General features: G+C 41.6%; 1 protein-coding gene across 27 annotated transcripts in view; it reads right to left on the bottom strand.

Moving 5' to 3' along the window:
• The window catches only part of RBFOX1 (RNA binding fox-1 homolog 1), a 1112502-nt gene that overhangs the window by 598908 nt on the left and 493293 nt on the right, over positions 1-20301 (bottom strand). For 3 of the 27 annotated variants that reach the window (XM_086854492.1, XM_086854496.1, XM_086854494.1), the window contains exon 1: positions 4150-6041. The exons of 23 other annotated variants lie outside the window; for them this stretch is intronic. In XM_086854492.1, coding sequence (XP_086710618.1) covers positions 4150-4188 — 39 coding nt within the window. In that variant the 5' untranslated portion in view covers positions 4189-6041. Of the gene's footprint in view, positions 1-4149; positions 6042-20301 lie in introns of those variants that run through there. One more of the 27 variants, XM_086854499.1, reaches the window with a different exon arrangement.

Raw genomic sequence — 20301 nt, 5'->3', positions numbered from 1 at the left:
TTATTTCCTTTATTTGGTGATATTAGTTCTGGGTGCTTTCCTGCAGCATATCAGGTCTCTACAAACCCCAGTATCGCTGTGGCTAATCTATAATAACATAACTATCTGCAGTTCATTCCATCTCCTGCACCAAGCCATGAAACTCAATTACCAGGTGAGGAAAAAATGGGAAAGCCAAAACAATGATGTAGAGCAGGTGTCAGGGTGTCAGTGGAGCTGCCACAGTTATTGCTGTGTGAAGCTGAAGCACTCCAGAAACTGGGAATGCTCAGAGCAGCCCATTCCCAGCCCACACAGGGCAGCACAGGATGTGGCATTTACACAGAATTTATCGAGGTAAGAGGCCCCAAGTTCAACCTGCCTTTCCCCCACCCCCTCATTTTACCTTAAATCATTTTGTTGATGTGATACAACATTTACACGTGGAGGTTTTTTTCCCCCCTCTCAAAATAAGCATTCTTCTCTACTGTGTTTTAAAATGCCAGTACATCAGAATTCATCACAGAACCAAACAAAACCAATAGAACACATGCATTTAATAGAGAAATAAACTGCAGCAAGAAAGGGGTTTCAGTATTTAATGGCATGAATAATGAATTAAAAAATTAAGTTTAAATTATGTTGAAGGTCATAGAAAAAGCCTCAAAGAAAGATAGTTAAACAGACATTAAAAGGAAGATTTAAATAGGTGATCTTTTAGTATTCTAGCAAAAACACTCTGTCTTTCACTCTTTATTTAAATTAAAATACCACTCTGTGACTGACCTTTTTAACATGGCCTAAGGGAGCAGGGTATGATCTTGTTAGAAAAGAAGTGATATTAAAAGAGCAATACTATTAAAAAGCAGAAGATGATGGAACCCACAGATTAAAATTTGTTTGCTCAGGGAAGATTAACTTTTATGAAAAGTCCTTCCTGCTAGAAGCAGAGACAACTACTGCTGGTACCATTTTGGTAACCACTTCATGGACAGAGTTAATAAAGAGTGTCCTTAAAAACAGACCACAAAGCTAAATACCAGGTTTGCTGACATTTCAGCAGAAGTGTCCCTTCTTTTCAGCATCTCCCTTGGCAGCCAGCTGTGGCAGAGATGGACTTCTCAGAACTTTCCTGAACATTCCTGAAGTGGTGTCCTTCAGCCTAACTCCCCAGGCTCAGGTTTGTGCCCAGAGGGGTCACAGGTCCTGCCCAAAGATGAAGTGGAGGGCAGGGCTTTGCCTTCTGAGAAGTTCCCAGAAAGGCAGAGAGATGTGGTTACACCCCTGCAGAGACCTCAGCCTTGTCTTGAGGGAGGACAGAGACAGCTCTTTAACAACCCTCACCTGACTCTGATCCCTGCTCCCCCAAGGCAACCTCCAAAATCCCTTCTCCCCTTGCTTTAAATGGAGTCTGTCTCTGGAGATGGGAAGACAGACCTAGAAATGAAGAATGCCTAATCCCCACCAAGCATTAAACAGCAAAAGCAAGTCAGAGAGGTGTCCTCACACCTGTGCAGAGCAGAGAACCCTGGGCAGGGCGAGCTGAACCCCTCCTCAGCACTCTGGCACCAACAAGGGGAGCCCTGAGCCAGTGCCACCCTCCCCATCCCCACCCCACGGCACACACCCTGGGCTGTCACACAATTACACCCTGGCATTTCAGAGCTTTACACTTCACCCCTCAGAAACTAACAAATGTGCTCTGTCTCTCAATTTCCATCTGGGTTTTAAAGGATTAAAGCATCACTGTCATGACTTAGAGGAAATTCACATAAATTAGATGGCTGGCAAAACCTTGGGGAGGTTGTGTCCTTGACTTCACTGAACTTGTTTGGTGTATCAATTAGTACATTGCTAATTAAATAAAATCCATTAGAAGAATAAACTGCATTCAATGAAGCAACCAAAACCTGATGTCACAAATTATGTGCTGTTAAAGGGAACTCTTCAAAATAAAGGTGTCCAGGCAATCAATCACTACTGTCTTCCCACCATGTGAAAATGTCCCCAAAATACTAAACAGGCAAAGATTTAAAATCTGAGAAGCTACAGCTTCTTTACCTCTTTGGTCCCAATATTCAAACACTGCCAAAAAGGCAGAACCACATATGTGGATATAGGATATTCTACAATGTTTTGGGCAAGAGAGATCCTGTTTGATCCTGTTGTCTCCTTATGATACTGAACTTGCTGAAGATGCTCAAAGATGATGGCTCCTATACTAAAAAAGAGAATAAACTGGAAGCCCTCCAGTTCTTTTGCTGCAGAGACTGAAATGAGCACCACTGAAACCAGGAATAAACCTTCTGAAATCACATTTGTGTTCATTCATTTCAGCCTCCTCATGAGGTAAAAAATGCAGAAGTTCCCAGCCAGGCCAGGAAGTGTGGCCCATTCCCTTGGTACGCAGTAGATGCACTGCAAATATTTTGGTCAGTTTAATTCGTGGCTGGAAAGGGATTAAAGAAAAACAGTTCTGAGAACTGAAATTAAGTCAGTGCTGAGGGTTGGATGGATTTCTGAAAACAAGCATTTCTATGTCTGATTTAAATGGCTGGATTTTTTTCCCCATTTTTACTGAAATTTTAGAAAAACTACTCCAGTGATGGGAAACATACAAATATAAACTTTTCCTTTTCAGGTCTCAATGTAGTTTATTAGAGAAATTGATCTAGTAAAACAACCAAACAACCCAACTAAACAAAAAAAGAACAAACCATTTGTACTTATCTACCCTTAAAGAAAATCAAGGTAATTTGAATTATTCAAACCTCTCCTCTTTGCACAGAATTTCTGGGGTTTTGCAATACAGAATGGAGATGATGGAACTTTCTCTAACAAATTGTTTGATATTTGCTAATACCAAAAACCTTCTGCCCTATAGCCCTTTAAAATCTCTACATGCAGAAGTAACTGGAACAAGAGAAAACCATCATAAAATGAGATAATCAAGTTCTGGCTTTGAAGATGCAGAAAACAGATACATTATTTTTAAAAAATCAGAATCTTTTTGACTCAACTTATATTTAACCACTTTATTTTCAGATTACCATGGAACCTTCTCCAAAATTGTTTCTCCTCCAGTAATTTTTCATCAGAGTTTTAAAGAATCTCTGGGATTAGATAAAGATATTATCAAATCCATGGTAATGTGGGGCTCTCTTGATTTTGAGTCCAAAGTCTGAAACATTGCTGGATTGTTAAAAATTCTGTTTCTATTCACTTTTATTTGTAGCTAAAACCAACTTTTTAAATTTTGAATTAAAATGCTAATATTGTGACTTCCTGACAAACAAAGCATGGAAAAGCCTTCTACTGACAAGAAAGCCAAAGCTGTTCCCCATTATTTGAACAGCACTTTCCCCTGACTATGTTGGAGATGCTCACAGAGATCTTAAAAATCAAATGTTGCACAAATTAATTCCAAAGAAGGAGGTGCAGGGGTGGGCAGGAAGGATCAGCACCGAGTACAAGTCAGTTTAATTTGCAGGTATCTGAGAGGACATTATAACAATGACATGAATAAGGATAACAAAATGTTAACGAAAAAGCACTGTCAGTAATGATACATTCAGATAAATGGCAAACCTACTTGCATGAACTCTATCATTACTGCTTCAATCACAGTCATACTTAAACTTTGGGGAGCTAATTTCATTTATAAATTCTGCTGCTGCACATCAATTATCAGCAGCATTACTAACAGTGAGGCACAGAACTGCTGTGCCAGGGTGACTGATTGTCTGGCATTAGCTCTGATAAGAGAAGGGTTGCAAACCACTTTAAATGTCAAAAACCTGCAACAGTAATGGGCATAAGCACCAGTTATATTCCTCTAACTTCCCTGCCTTCCTGCCAATTCATTATTCTGTCTTCCCATCGCTACATCCTCTAACTAAAAAACATAAATGCCAAAGAGCGCTGATCTTCCTCACAGAGAATCTCCAGAGTCTTTATTGTGAGAGAATTATCTGATTCAAAACCAGAATTAATTCTCTGAGCAAAATATTTGCGGTTGGTCTCAAGATCAGTAACAAAATTTTGATTTCAGGGCATTAAAATCGATCCTTTCAACACAGTGATTCGGTTTAAGAAAAAAATACTCGGCATTTCTACAGAAATTTCCCAGTGTGGCTGCAGTAAAGGGGGCAGAAGGTTAGGGAGACTTACCCAGAGCTGCAGTGAGCATGGCTGGTGTTGGCTCTCCATCCCACGCTGCCCTGGCCAGAGCAGAGCCAGAGCTGCAGGAGCTGCCTGCTGGACATGCAGCCTGAATGCCAACTGCCTGTGACATTGACTTCTTTCCAGCCTCTTGTAGTGCTGCCGCTATCAGTGTTATATTTGTATAGTAGAATAACATGAAATATTGATTCTGGAGTGCTTATCAACTGGACCTGCTCAAAATACTCTCCCGACGAAGTTCAGCGCTGTTTCTCATGCAGAACCGGTGCTGTGGATGTGTGCAGGGAGCTGCTTGCTCTCCCACAGCACTTTCAATTCTTGCCTTCAGACATAAGCAGTAACTTTTCAAAATCTGGGAACAGTGGGAAAAGACACAAACAGTATTTTCTGAAATTGTATGAACTGCCCTTTAAACTAATTCAAATGATTTGACAGAATGACTTTAAAAAACATCTTCACTACTGAAATCTGTCCCAGGGCAGGACGATGACCAGCAAATTTCTAATTGCACAATGAATTGTTAAATATTCTAGGCACTTTTTTTTGTTTGGATGTTTTTTTTTTTGTTTTGCATGAGGTATTTTTGGCATTTTCTGTGTGCCAATACAGTAAGAATTAAAGCAGAGGCTGCTGCCCATGGTTTGCAGCCTGCCAGGGGCGTGGGATGTGCAGGAGCAGCTCCTGGGGCTCGAGGGATGGGCAGTGAGACACCTGCAACAGAGCCACCAGACACACTGGCACAGGCAGTGACAGAGAGCAGGGGAAATGTCTCCTTCTGCAAACCCAGCTACCCTCAGGTGACTTCTGTGGGTTTCTTCTGGCTGCACCATGTGGTACCAGCTACAGCTCAACAATCAAAACCAACCGGACTTATTCCACTCCACCAAAGGCAGCTCCTTCCCCTCTGCTTCTACTCCCATTCTGAACACACCCCAGCACTTTTATTGACTATTAACCTGTTCCAAGCAGCTGATGGTGCTGCTGGCACAGCTCTGGTGCTTGTGCAGCAGCAGAGTCCTGAGGGTGGGCTGCTCTCACTCCAGACCCCATCATGCCAGACCAACAACACAGCCCTGGCACTCCAGAAAATTCAAAGCTGAACTTGTTCATTGTTCTTTCAGCAGGTCAAAAATTCATTATGTTGGTGTACTAATAAAACCAGTAAAATCAACAATTAGCTCTCAAACTCACCTTTGAAAAGATTAAAAAATGCCTCACTAGGAGAACTAAATAGGACTAAATAGAACTTGTGTGCTGCAGGCTTTTTCATTATAATGATTTCAATTTTGTTTTGGCTGAACCTTCAGAACCCTGAAAAGTCACTGAATAACAAAAATTTTATTTCCAAAATGGTCATTTTCTTCCCTGAGATTTAATGCAATAATCATGCATTTATTTAACATTTTACCCCATAATGTCTCAGGAGGTAGATCCTATTAACTTGCTAAGAAGAGCCACACATCCCAAACTAGATAAAGGCTTTTACTTCAAAGACCTGCAAAAACCTTTCAGATTCAGCTGGAAGATTCTACCACAGAAGTTTATCATGAGCTGCAAAACAGACAAAAAAATAGCATTCTGCAAAACCTGAAGGGTAAACGAGAAAAAAATGTTTCACTTTACATATTTAGTTATTCATGGACTTGCACAAATACAAGCAGAATTTGTTTCATTGCAGTGACCATTTCTCTTTGATACCATGAAAAAAATTCAGCTCACATCTATACAACTGTACATAATAATTTACTGGATTATTATAGCTTTTGAGTTTGCTTCCCTAATGAAAATAAGCCTGCTACAAACATAGATAATCAGATGTATGAAGAAGCACTGTGACTCTGATTAGCTGTGCTACATGAGTCATCTGCAGAAGCTGGAGTTTAGGCATTCTTTCCACCAAAAGACAGCACCAACCTCCCACTGAAACCAGCCCCCTGAAAAGCCCCAAATTTCAATAGAAAGGCCCACGAGGAGGGAAAAACTGGAACCATAAGAATTGAGCTCCACACAACAGCTTGCTGATCACCAAGCTAGAAAACCTGAATTTCTTCCAAACCTCAGCAGCAAAATGCAAACATTTCCCCCACGCAAAAAACACAAATAAATCAGTGTTAGTGCAACTGAGAGCAGGCAGCACTGCCCACTCCTTGCAGCCCCAAGCAGCCTTGCCCAAGAACAGAGTTTAGGACACAGATGTTCTCGCTACCAATCCCACGATTTGACTACTCAGTTATTAGAAAATATTCATCTGCCCTTATTTCCCAGACCACTCTACAAGTGCAGCTATGCACAGAGAGCTGCCAGGGTATTACAGGGACTTCTGCTGGGCTCAGAGCTGTGTTTCTCCAGAGCAACAGGATTTATTTTATTTTATTTTATTTTATTTTTGTAAGAGTATATTGATTATCTGTCAGGCACTATAGACAGATGGACAGTATAAATAGCAAACATTTGTGTGATAACTTAAGATTTAGATTTTAATTCACTTTTGGGAGGTTTTTTTTTCCCTAGCATCACTTCTATAAAATCAGCACCTTAGAGAGATGAGTAATGGCAGTGAATTTGGATTTATAGCTATAATAGTCCTAAAAGTAAAAGTTGATGCTTTATTTCTTAGATTTTTCTCTTTAAAAATTTTGTTTCTGCATTCAGACCTGCTGGTATTCTGGATTTTAGCTTGCCTAGCAAGCACAACTTTACTTCTAACTAAAGTGAACTTCTATTAAGTCCAGTTGAGAGATGCACAAGTGCAATAATTATAAAACAATTCCAGCAGGGAACAAATCCAGCAATGCTTTGTGAGGGTTTTGAAAGGGGAGGAAATACACCTATTTCTATTCCTTTTATCCTCTTGCTCCTTTATTTGCAGTTCAGGATCCCAACCCTGCAGAAGCCTTTTCCATGCAGGAACTGATGTGAGCAATATTTAACGTGAGTGCCTTGATCTACACGAATCCCAAGCCACCAGGGCTCAGTCACAGGCTCTGACACTGTGGATTCACAAACTTTTCAGCCCTGGCACCCACCAGGAGGAACTTTGAGCCCTGTGAAGCCATGGAGAGTTCACTGGCACTGCTCCATTCCTCTGGCCAGCTGCTAATTCCATCCTCAGGAATTCCATCCTGGCACTGGATCAAGCAGTGAGGGCTTTGTTTACCAAACTGCAAGCAATCCAACCTGAACAATAGCTTGGCATAGGATGGAGCATCCCAAATCTGCATCCAGAAGCTAGCATTAATATGTTAATATATTATTAATATGTGCTGTCCCCTCTCATGCAGCAGGTGATAGAAGTCTCACCATTAGCCATTTATTTGCCTGTACTTTTCCCATCTGAAATAAAACATTGGCAAGTTGTTGTTTTGGTTTTTTTTTAAATGCATGACAGCAAACAGGTCTGAAACACTGTATTACAGCTTGAAGCTGTCACCTGCAAGCTCCCTTTCCATGTTCCACTTTTGCCCTGCTTCCTCTGCAGCCTGAGATCAACACAGAGCTCGGCAATAACAGGCTTCCCCTTCCCCTTGATTAACACAGCTCACCATAAGGGGATAAACTTCTAATAAAAACAGTTCTCTCTTCCCCATAGGATTTCTCTTTTCCTGGATTTCATCTGGGCTACACCCCTGGTGTGGCTTTAGCTACTGTGAGCCCTTTTCCTTCACTTTTACCCCTTCTGCAAATACGCCATGACCAAAATGACTAATGAAGGGTTTACTACAGGTGAAGCTGAAAAATCGGGTAATTTAAAAGGCAAAACATGACAAGGAGGGTGAAGAAGGTTAATTGTATTAAAGCTGGTGTCCTGGAGTGGCTCATGGGAATGATGCATGGTCTGGAAACCCTCCAGGACCGTAGGAGGTGCAGGGGATGCTCCCGGTGCTGCAGCTGTAGCTGCAGATGCTGCTCGGAATGGCAAAGCAATATCCCTGTGACAACTTGAGGACACAAACTCTCCAGATCCAAACTGGTGAGGACAATATCCAAAAAATAAGGCAGTAACATGGATTAAAAAAAAACTAAAAAAAGGGCCAGCACAAATAAAGAGAAACTGGCTGAGGCTGATCAAAGCCTTTTATAGGAAATTTGGTCTATGCAGATGTGTCATTGAACACATATCTTGATCAAGCCTACAATTCATTTCCAGTGTCAAAATCATCATAAAAATGGCATGATTATACTATGAAATTTGCTTAGTGATTAAGAGAAAAAAGTTGACCAGAATGAGGAGTGAAAACCACTTTTGTGGTATTTCTGAATACACAAATGCTTATTTTTTTCCATATGCAAACATTTGAACATTAGTGTCCAGCAAATTACAAAACCACTTGGAAAGTAAAGCACTTCACAGATATACTCAGGATATTTGTTGTTCTTGCACATGGATAAAGAAGAAATGGACTAAAAATTATGTGTTTTTACAACACTGAGAGAGAAGGGGAAAGAGAGGAAAATCTTCATCTCACTAAAAATATTGATGATGGCTGCACTCAAATCTTGGGTTTTTAGGTAAGATAATGACAGTTTTTTTCAGATCCTTTAAAGGTGTTTCATAAAAAGCCATTTTAGAACAAAAAGTTGGTTAACCTTGAAGAGTTAGCTAATGACCCAGCCCACTCCAATCTTAGCAGCAGTGAATAAACAGATCTTAGCAGAGCAAACCCAGCCAGGAGAGATGAGTGGCAATGAAACAGGCCCCAGGACATTTCAGTGAGCAGGGAAACCAGCAATGAACCCACTGTGTGGAGTGTGTAAGAAATAATTTCTCCAGGCTCTCGATGCAGTCAGACAGCTTTTGGTTCCAGATTTTCCTCCTCTCCAGATTTCTTGTCCTTTGACAAACATTGAGGAACTGGACTATTTGATACACTTGACATGTTACTGCTATTTTTTAAATGGCTTCAATACAAGCTCAAGTCTTCAGTAATGCTTTGTAACCTGTCTAAATTCAGAAAATAGATAGAGATGATGAGAATGAAAATGTAGCACTGTGCCCTTCAGATCCTCTGTCATTTGCGATCTGAAGTATGTAATTAATGCCAGGGCATCTAGGGAACAGAAAATGCAGAATGTGCAGAACCTAAGGTGTGTTATCTTCTGTAAGTACAATAAAATATCTGACAATTCATATTGATCCTTGCCACAACAGAAGAATTATTTTAAACAATAAGTAAAATAAAAGCAGCCACCTACATTCACTTAATATTAGAATTAAGTAAATATAAGCCTGCTATCACAGGGAGGCACAGACTTGGTTTAATGTATGGGTTTCTTTAAAATGCATTTATGTTCAGATATTATGGATCCCTCAGAAATCAATACTGGGATTGACACTCCTTTCATGCCTGGCACCATGCTCTGCTCTGCCCTGTGACTGACCAGCCAACACAAACTGGAAACCAGCACTTCCTAACTCTGCCTCCCCTCGAGTTCTGGGTGCACCTCGGGGCACCAGCATAGAAAACACATGAAGCCATGAGACGGCATCCAGAGGAGGCCACGAGGATGGGGAAGGGACTGGAGAGGAAGTGAGGAGGAGCAGCTGGGGGCACTTGGTCCATTCAGCCTGGAGGAGCCTGAGGAGGGACCTCACTGTGGTGTTCAACATCCTCATGAGGGGCAGTGAAGGGGCAGCTCCAGTCTCTGCTCCCTGGGACAGGGACAGGAGCCAAGGCATGGCTGGAGCTGGGCCAGGGCAGGCTCAGGCTGGAGATCAGGGAAAGGTTCTTCCCCCAGAGGTGCTGGCACTGCCCAGGGAAGGGGCACAGCCCCGAGGCTGCCAGAGCTCCAGGAGTGTTTGGATACCCCAGGGATGCCCAGGGTGGGATTGTCACAGTGTCTGTGCAGGAACAGGAGATGGGCTGGAGGATCCTGTGGGTCCCTGCCAGCTCAGGACATTCTGTGATTCACAGGGCAGAATCTGTGACTTGTCCAACCACAGCAGCACCCGTGGCTGTGGTGCCACCCCGGCTGTGCCAAGCCCTGTGCCACAGGCGCTCATGGCTGCTGTGCCTGCTCCATCCAGCACCGGCTGCTGCTGGTCACTGCCAGCAGACTGAAAGGACAGCAGCCCTGGCATGGCCTGTGCTGCACTGCAGCTGTGTCACTGTGCAGCTGTGTGCAGCTGTGTGCAGCTGTGTCACTGTGCAGCTGTGTCACTGTGCAGCTGTGTCACTGTGCAGCTGTGTGCAGCTGTGTCACTGTGCAGCTGTGTCACTGTGCAGCTGTGTGCAGCTGTGTGCAGCTGTGTCACTGTGCAGCTGTGTGCAGCTGTGTCACTGTGCAGCTGTGTGCAGCTGTGTGCAGCTGTGTCACTGTGCAGCTGTGTGCAGCTGTGTCCCTGTGCAGCTGTGTGCAGCTGTGTGCAGCTGTGTCACTGTGCATCTGTGTGCAGCTGTGTGCAGCTGTGTCACTGTGCAGCTGTGTGCAGCTGTGTGCAGCTGTGTCACTGTGCAGCTGTGTGCAGCTGTGTCACTGTGCAGCTGTGTACAGCTGTGTACAGCTGTGTGCAGCAGTGTGCAGCTGGGACACCCTGGCAGGGACACCAGGGCTGGTGGCCACCAACACAGCAGACAGGGGCTGGCAAGGGCCTCACTGTCTGATGGGAGTGGGTGTCACATAAAGGTAAAACCTTACAAAAGAAAGAACTTGTAAAATCATGGTTTAGGATTTGTTTACTTGGGTAAGTGTAGCTGGCAGCTGGCCTGATAAGTTCTTATGCAAAAACATCTTGAGAATGAAAAGTTTGTTAAAATAATGAACTGTTCTTCGGGAGAAAAACAAGTGCACCTGTAACAAGAAGGGATCTGTTCCACGAGAATCAGTAGGAAAAGTATGTAAATATTGTCAGAGAGAAAAGTTTGATTGACATGTGCACTCACCATTACCAAGCAGTGAACTGAGTTCCTAACACACTGGAATTGAGCTCGGTGCCTTCTGATAACCATACAAATGTAAGGTTGCAAGTAAAGGTTGGTGGATGATGGAAGAAGAAACAGGTCTCACTGCCTGTCTCTACCAGGACAGGTGGGGAGAGATGAAACACAAACCACACACTCAGCAGCAAGCAAAGCATAACCTGCACTGGATTTGACACCATGCTGGTAAAACATCCCCCAACCAGGCAAGTTATGGCAATAAACCTACTGAGGAGGGGAGAAAAAGGCTGGGCTGGAAAAAAGCCTTCCCTTCTTGAAGATACAGCTGTCAGGACTGCCATCCCGGCAGTTCAGAGCACACAAACACCTTTCACCATCACTTGATGGTCCTCAGGGAGCTTTTGGTGCACAAGTACAGTTAGAAAGCTCTCCAGAGCACCACATGCATCTCAGTGAGTGGGGCACTGAGGAGACAATCGTTCCCATGTGCTGCCACCGGAGCAGGCACTTCCCCACACAGAACCAGGCTGAGCAATGCATCACCCCAGTGTTTGTGGCCAACCACTCCACTACTGCTCCTCTATAAAATTACATGGCTGATAAAAATTTATGTGTCAAACATTTTTGTGATTACAGACCAAAAGTCAAAATTTGCATTTAAATAGATGTATTAAAAACTCAGCAGCACAGGTAGGAGAGGGAAATGCTGTTTTAAGGACATTTAAATAGGGAGCATGAGCGCAGAAGAGATTTTTCTTCTTAAATGATTTGAACAATTTTGGTTTTATTACTGTTCTTGGGTCCAATTCAAAGTCAAGATTGGAACCATAGTATCCTGTACCCCTGGACTCATCTCAGGTTGGGCTTGAGAAAATAAGTCTCTTTTCATCTTTCCATTGGGAATGACCCCATTTGTTGTAAATAAAGTATTTTTTTGTTCTCAGTCCAAGCCCACACTTTTGACCAGCTCACAGCCCAAGCCATATTATCTTCCTTTGCTCTCAAGTTCTTCACTCAGTTTTCTTTGCATCAGCCAGCACAGGCTCAGCTGCAGCCACTGCATTTCTGCCCAGACAGCACAGCCACCTCTGAGAGGGATTTCCCAGGATATTCCGAGCTGGAAGGGACCCAGAGGCATTTCTGAGTCCAGCCCTTGAGTGCATCACCCATACAGAGCTCAGAGCTCGGTGATATTAGCACCATGCTCTCTCCCACCAGCTGAGGTGGGGAATTTTCAGTGTGAAACCTAAAAATTCACAAGAAATTCTCCCATTGCCTGACATCAGTTACCCACTTGGACTTAAACATATTTTATTGTGCCCCTTTTTATTCTATGAGGGATTTCTTATGTTAAAGAAATTATTTTTCTGACCTTTCCCTGGTATCTTTCTTCTCATTACACGCTTTTTATTTTCTGTGTGTTGTCAAGATTTAACTTTAACCCTTTCCTCAAAACTTAATTTTGTACTTTCAAACAGCACCTAAATCTTGGCAGTGGAATTTCTGTGCACTTTATAGTCCAGCTGGGATCACCAGCACATGTTCTTAACATAAAAACCATATAAATCAATGCTGTGCAGTGCTTTTTTATTTTTTCCCTTTTTTTCTTTCTTGACAGGCTTTCCAACCATGGTAATAATACAACATGAATTCCATTATTGTTAATGGAAGGAGTTACATTTAACTGTTGTCAGTTTTAGCTCTGCCATGAGTCAATGCCTTCCTAAACATGCTGGGTTTTCCCAGAAGAAACTGCTACAGAATCTAATCAGCTCTTGGAAACACGGATGTAAGCACAGCACAAAAACATCATCACTAAATTACCATTTTAGGTGTGTGTTTGCTGTCTTCTTCAGACATTCTGTTCTTTCCTACAGAATCATTTCTTTAACACAGGGAAAATCTGTCTGGGAACAGAAATTTCAAGTATAAATAGATATTAATCATGAGAGGATTTCCTGAAAAATTCATAGCACAACTTTTCTTCTTCCCAGGCAACCCCGAAATTTCTTCAAGGAACATTTTTCAGGGAATTCAGATATACAGTCAGAAGCATAAAGAACATCACACAAGCAAGTGTACTTTCCTATGTTGACTCATTCTGGCCTTGCAGACAACAACTGTTTTTGGCAGCAAAGTTTTCTCATTCTCCCTCCACAGCCCTGAGCTGTTACCAGAGCATTCCCAGGGGCCTCAAGTGAAAACTGTGTCCAAGACATTGGGAACATCAGTTCTCAGTGCTCAGGAAATCACAGCAGTGCTTCCCTGCCAGTGGTGGCTTGCAGACAACCGACAGAAAAACCCCAGAGGGGAGGATTAAATTCTCACTAGCAACATTTCTTCCAGCTGCCTGTCAGAGTCTTGTATATTCCTCATTTCCCTTAAGTATATTTCAGGAAAACCTTTTGCCTGCATTTTTATATAACGCATATAATATAATTATAATAAATAATAATATAACAGTAATATAATATAATAATATACAATTTATACATATAGAATACTATAAAATATAGTACATTAATTACATCTAATTACATATATAGTACATATATATGTAATTATATCTAATTACATATAGTACATCTAATTACATATAGAATAATACAATAAGTAATATAATAAGTAATATAATAAATAATATAATAAATAATATAAGGAATAATATAATAAGTAATATAATAATATAATAAATACTATAATAAGTAATATAATAATTAATATAATAAATAATTTAATGAATAATATAATAGATTATATAATGAATTATATAATGAATAATATAATGAAGTATATAATGAATAATATAATGAATAATATAATCAATAGCATAATAAATAATATAAAGGCCATTTTATAAAATATGGTGAGGTATTTCAATGCCACATTTACAATACAGCACTCAGGGTGTCGGCAGGGTGAATTTTAGGTAACAGATGTTACCTGACACTCACAGATTGTTGCCTGCTCTGCTTTTTCTGGAAGCAGCAGTGAGCAGCAGCAGTGGGATGAGGGTGGCAGCTGTGAATTCCCAGCTCAGGTCAGGGCCAGTCCCAGCAGGGCTGATGTCCAGGACAGCCCATCCTGCTGGAATTACCCCAGCAGCCAGAGGGGCTGAGCTGGCTGCACAAACACCCGTGCCCTCCTCACTCTGCTCACCCAGTATTTCCCCTTCCTAAATTGATTTCATAACACATTTAATCTTCAGAACTGTTTCCCATCCCTCTTTGCTCCATTTTTTCCAGGGGTTTGCCTGCTTTTTTATTGTCAGCTGTTGCACACACGGCAGCACTTTCATTAAATTGTCCATTAAAAACCTCATTTTGTAGGATTTCTCCACAAAGATATCTAAATATCTGACTTCTCTCAATGTTAATGGGATTGAGGCACTACAATAAAATCATGAATCTCAGCTGTAATTTTAATATATAGAAATGAAAATTTGGGTTTTTATTTTGCCCTCACAGGATATATAATTTAGAAGTCATTTAGAGTTTGGGAGTTTCTAATGGACATAAATTTACAAAGTCCGCAGAAAATTTAATATCTCTTCAGTGAGCCTTGCAAAGATTTTGTTTGAAGTTTCCATTTTCCTGACCATCTAAAGTAGCCTTTTCTACTTTGTTTTAATACTATTTCCAAAAGCTATTGATTTTGTGTGGAGATATATCTCTGTCTGAATACACATTAACAAAAATGTAACTATTCTTATCCAAGATACCCGACAGAAAGAAGTTGTTAATTTGTATCATCCATCTATTTGCCTTCCCATTCAATTCTTCACTTATTCCCTTGTCTATTCTGAGTGGCTTTTTTTTGCAACACATACAAATAATAAATATAAATATATATATTTATAGAAATATATTTATATTTATATTTATATTTATATTTATATTTATATTTATATTTATATTTATATTTATATTTATATAAATATAAATATAAATATAGATATAAATATAAATATAAATATAAATATATTTTTATTTTACATAAACATATAAAATAAAATATACACATATATAAATATATAAATATACAAATATCTAAATATATGAATATTTACATTTCAAAATATGAAAAAATGTATATTGCAAAATATGTATATTTTGCAACACATACAAATAATAAATATAAATATATATGTATATAAATATAAATATATTTTAATTTTATATAAATATATAAAATAAAATATACACATATATAGATAGATAAATATACAAATATCTAAATATATGAATATATAAGTATATTTTAATATAAATATATGATTATACAATTATATAATTATAACATATATTTATATTTTATATAAATAGATAATTCTAAATATATAATATATAAATATATAAATACTTATATATAAATATATAAATATATATAGATATAAAAATATATAAATATAGAGAATATATAAATATATAGATATATAAATATATAAATATACAAATATAAAAATAAATAAATAAATAAATATAGAAAATATTTAGGGACACACGACACCTTAGCATGGGGCACTGAAAATGAGTCAGTGCTTGATCTCTACCATGTATTCTTTGAGTAGAGAGGAACAAATGGCAGTTTTTGGGTTGTCACCCACAGTTTCCCTGTGGCTGATGGTCTCAGAGCACCTCAGCTGCCACCTGGTGTCCCTGGACATTCCCCACCCAGAGTGGGCAGCTCCAGGACAGCCTGACTCCTCTCCCAAACTGCCTTTCTAAGTGATTGAATTTCCCATAAAATGCACTGTTCTGCCCTGTTCAATGCATTTTTCGGCAGGGCATTTGAAGGCAGCCCATCCCCAAGGGGAGGTGTCACACCTGCTGGAGCTCCTGCATCCCAGCTGTCCCCTCCGAGCCTGTGGCTGACCTGGAGCAGCAGGGAACAGCAGGGGAACAAGGAGTGCAGGCAGAAACCTCTCCAACCAGAGGGGCAGAGCCAGGATAACACAAAATTCCCATCCTTGCTCCTGAAAGGAGCAGGGAGAGCCTGGACTGACATACATGGAGAACCAAAGGGGTCAGGATCAGCTTCAGGAATGATGGCAAGAATGTAACAACCTCAGCCTCTCCTTAGTGCAGAGCTTTCTTCCTTCCCTCTGCAAATACCACAGCAAAAAGTGTCCAAGGAATAAAGCCAACCCAGAGCCCTCAAGGTTCAGACCTGAAGTGTGTCACACACACTGTCCTGGAATAATTCTCTTTCACAGAGCATCTGGAGATAGATCTGGCCTACAAAAATCCTGTGTTGGTGCCTTGAACAAATAATGAGGTTTTCCCTGGTATCACAGCCCCTGAACACTGCAAGGTTTTCCTCCTCCTTCCCTCCCCAGCCCTCCTGGTGTCCCCTCCTCTGGAGAGCAGGGCATTGGTATTCACTGACCGTGGCTTTGGAAAGGTTTCATCTCCTGGCAATTACCAATAGCAGAGTTTCATTCTGTGTACAGTATGATAAATATTGCAGAGCTCTCCCAGCTGCTGGTGGCTCGGTTTTAATCCAGGCACACCCTGCAGGAGTGGGGACACCCCAGTGCCTCCTGCCTGTGTCCCTGCAGGGGCAGCTCCAGCCAGCACCACGGACACACGGACACACTGCTGGACACACTGCTGGACAGACTGCTGGACAGACTGCTGGACACACTGTTGGACACTCTGCTGGACACACTGCTGGACACACTGCTGGACACACTGCTGGACACACTGCTGGACACACTGCTGGACAAACTGATGGACACACTGCTGGACACACTGCTGGACACACTGCTGGACAAACTGATGGACACACTGCTGGACACACTGCTGGACACACTGCTGGACACACTGCTGGACAAACTGCCGGACAGACTGCTGGACACACTGCTGGACAAACTGCTGGGCACACTGCTGGACACACTGCTGGACACACTGCTGGACACACTGCTGGACAAACTGCCGGACAGACTGCTGGACACACTGCTGGACAAACTGCTGGGCACACTGCTGGACACACTGCTGGACACACTGCTGGACACACTGCTGGACAAACTGCTGGACACACTGCTGGACACACTGCTGGACAGACTGCTGGACAAACTGCTGGACACACTGCTGGACAAACTGCTGGGCACACTGCTGGACACACTGCTGGACACACTGCTGGACACACTGCTGGACACACTGCTGGACACACTGCTGGACAGACTGCTGGACAGACTGCTGGACACACTGCTGGACACACTGCTGGACACACTGCTGGACAGACTGCTGGACACACTGCTGGACACACGGCTGGACAGACTGCTGGACACACTGCTGGACACACTGCTGGACACACTGCTGGACAGACTGCTCTGGGCCTGCTGCCACCGACACAGAGCCTCCAGGGCATGTCCTGGCAGCTGCCAGAGTGTCTGACCAAACTCAAGGTACATTAGTCTGGGTTACAATCCTAAATTCCCTCTGATTTTAAATGGAAGCCCATCTCAACTTGACAGAAATACACTGCTGCCTCTCACTTGTGAGAAAACCTGATGCCAAGTGGTTCACACTGCTGTATTTACAGTGGGTTTTAATTATCCATTCCATAACTGGGCTTGTTTCAGCAGGTGCTTTAAATCTGGGGATGTCTAAGACATAATATGCTCCACCTCAAATTTTTACCACCACGTAAAATTCTAATAAAAAGGCACGGGTCCTCCTTGTAACTGGTGTAAAAGGTGTGACAATACAAGAAAAATCCTTGCCAAACTAATTCTCCAGGGCCAAAGAGGATGACTGAGCTATTACATGCATATTCTGAACTCAAAGCAGGCAGCACACTCCTGAGATGTATCTGAGCGTGCCACCTGCACCCATCCCAGTGCAAACAAGGAATTTCTGTGCTGGGCACAAGGGCTCCTCCCTGCTGGGTGACCTAACAGCTCAAACACCAATTTTCCCAGCAATGAGAGCAGAGAAACTACATTCCTCTGCTCTTTGTTTGAATTCACTGCTTCTGGTGACCAGGAGTAACATTCAGCATGACAAATAATTTAATGAACTACTAATTCAGAGTTGACCTTCACTGAAAGTACTGTTTAATTACCCAGTGTTTCTGAAGGCAGGCAGGAGAATGTTAAACCATTTCTGAACAGGTGCAGGAGGCACACGTTAATTTTAATAGCAAAGGTCATTACATAGGAATTTCTGCACTTTTTCCTGGCATCTCTCCTGTCAGAGGATTACTTAGGTATGTTTAGGAAGACAAGGAGGAAAAAAAAAATATTTCATGTTCTTTCAGCTAAGCAAAGTCTTGTCTCCTATCTCCTTTTTCCCTTTTTATTTTTAAAGACCCAGTGATGAAAGGGGAAATACATTATCTTGCAAACTGAAGTGGTAAGATTAGATTAGTGCCTACATAGCTAAGAAATATTTGTAGTATGTGTTTTCATGCTAATGTGTAAAAAAACTTCAAAGCAGAATGAAGACATATCTTCATATAAACCTGAAAAAAGCCCCACAACAAAAACACTCCACTCCTTGAGGAGGAAAAAGAATTCAGCAAATTAACCCATGCTTGACAATCAGCATTGTAAAACTCTTTGTCTGAAAGCAAGATCAATTTCTTCTTTAATCTGTGGACATGAGATACGAACCAATAACTTTGCAGAGAAATAAAGATTTCTTGGCCTGTCTACCTTTATCTTATCAGACTCCAGAAGTGGGCTTCATGTTAGAGACTACTTTTTTTTAAAATCTTATTGCCTGAGGAAGTGTGAAAACAGCCTCAAGAAAAAGTCAGCGCTAACAATATCGAGCTGATTCTCTCCCTCTCTTTTTGTTTCATCCTTCAGGCTTTGCTGCCTTTCTCACAAGGACTATTAAAAGTTGCCAACCCCAGTGAGAACATGAGGAATGTACCAGGAACAACTCCTTACCACCATGTTTTCCCAGGGTACCAAATCACATCTCTTCCTTCAAATGGCACTTCCTTTGTACAGAAGGCGGGCAATGGGAGGTGGGGATCACATTCTCAAGCTTTATAAAAGTGCTGCAACTGTAAAATTAATTCTCTGGTTTAAAAGTGCAGTAGGGGATTTATTCTCAAGGCCAGTGGGGTTGGTAGTTGCAATGGATGTGCTTGTTAGGGTGTGGTGGAGCAGGCTTTGTTAATTTTGTTTTTTTAAGGTTTTTTAAAGCCAGAGATTAGCTAGGAAGTGCCAACACTATGGAGCATCCCTAAAGAACAGACTGAGCATCCCTATAATCACTGCTCCAAGGATAAAAGAAATCAAAGGGGTTTTTCCTTTTTCTTCTGTCCAAAATAATACAGACCAACTTTCACTACCTGCAGCCTACATTCAGAGCAGGAGCTCTCCAGGGACTGCTAAAACAGCTCATCTGTCCCTTGGTTTTACACACTGGAGTCTGCCACAGGTCAGCATCCCATCCTCAGTGACAACAGTGTTTCATTAAGAGTAAAGAGCTATTTTTCAACACAGGGGTGGAAAAAGAAAATCACTAAAAAAGCAGTAAAGGGTATCACAGTGCTCCTAGAGGATATCAGCTAGATAAGGTGCATTAAATTAAACTTGTTGAAAATCACATTGTATTATTTAACTGGCTGTCCCTAGCACGCTGAGCAAATCCAGCTCGATGCCAGGCTGGAGGGAAATTTCATGCCTTGTTGTCACAGAAAGGTTCCTGGCATCAGTACAAACACTGATGCCAGAGAAACCACTTGTCTCATGAAGTGTCTCAAAGAAAGATTTCCCTGTTGTTGGCCTGGGCACGAGAATCCTTCTGGCACTCTGCTTTTGAAACCCTGGCTATCGTGCACTGGCTGCTGGAAACAGATTGTTGATTTTAAAAGCAAACTTAAGTTGATATCAGCATTGCCAATCAATTTCCTAGGCCCTGACTAGCCGTGTAAAATCAAGATTTCAAGGTCTATTTTATTTTTTTTTAAGCAGAAAAGGCCTAGGAGTGGGAAGGAGGATGCAGCAGCTCTTTCCTGGTTTCCTAATGCTGTGTGGGATCCCAAGGCAGTGTTTTGGACAGAGTTACCAGGGAGCAGGGCTGTCCTTTCCAGTGCTCTCCTCTCCTGCTAAATGCTGCTCACGGTGCTCCCAGTTTTCCAGCTCCTCCCATCAGGGCCAGCAGATGCAAACAAACCCAACTCCACAAAACCCAATTCATTTCCACTCAGAGAAGCTCCAGCCAACAGTAAAAACAATATTATTTTTATATTCATGCCTATTCCAGGATTTTATTACCAAGAGCATTATTTAAGCTCCAGC

The sequence above is a fragment of the Cyanistes caeruleus genome, chromosome 17 (assembly GCF_971803275.1).
Source record: "Cyanistes caeruleus chromosome 17, bCyaCae1.hap1.1, whole genome shotgun sequence".
Classification (NCBI taxonomy): Eukaryota; Metazoa; Chordata; class Aves; order Passeriformes; family Paridae; genus Cyanistes; species Cyanistes caeruleus.
This window is presented reverse-complemented; position numbering and strand designations above follow the sequence as displayed.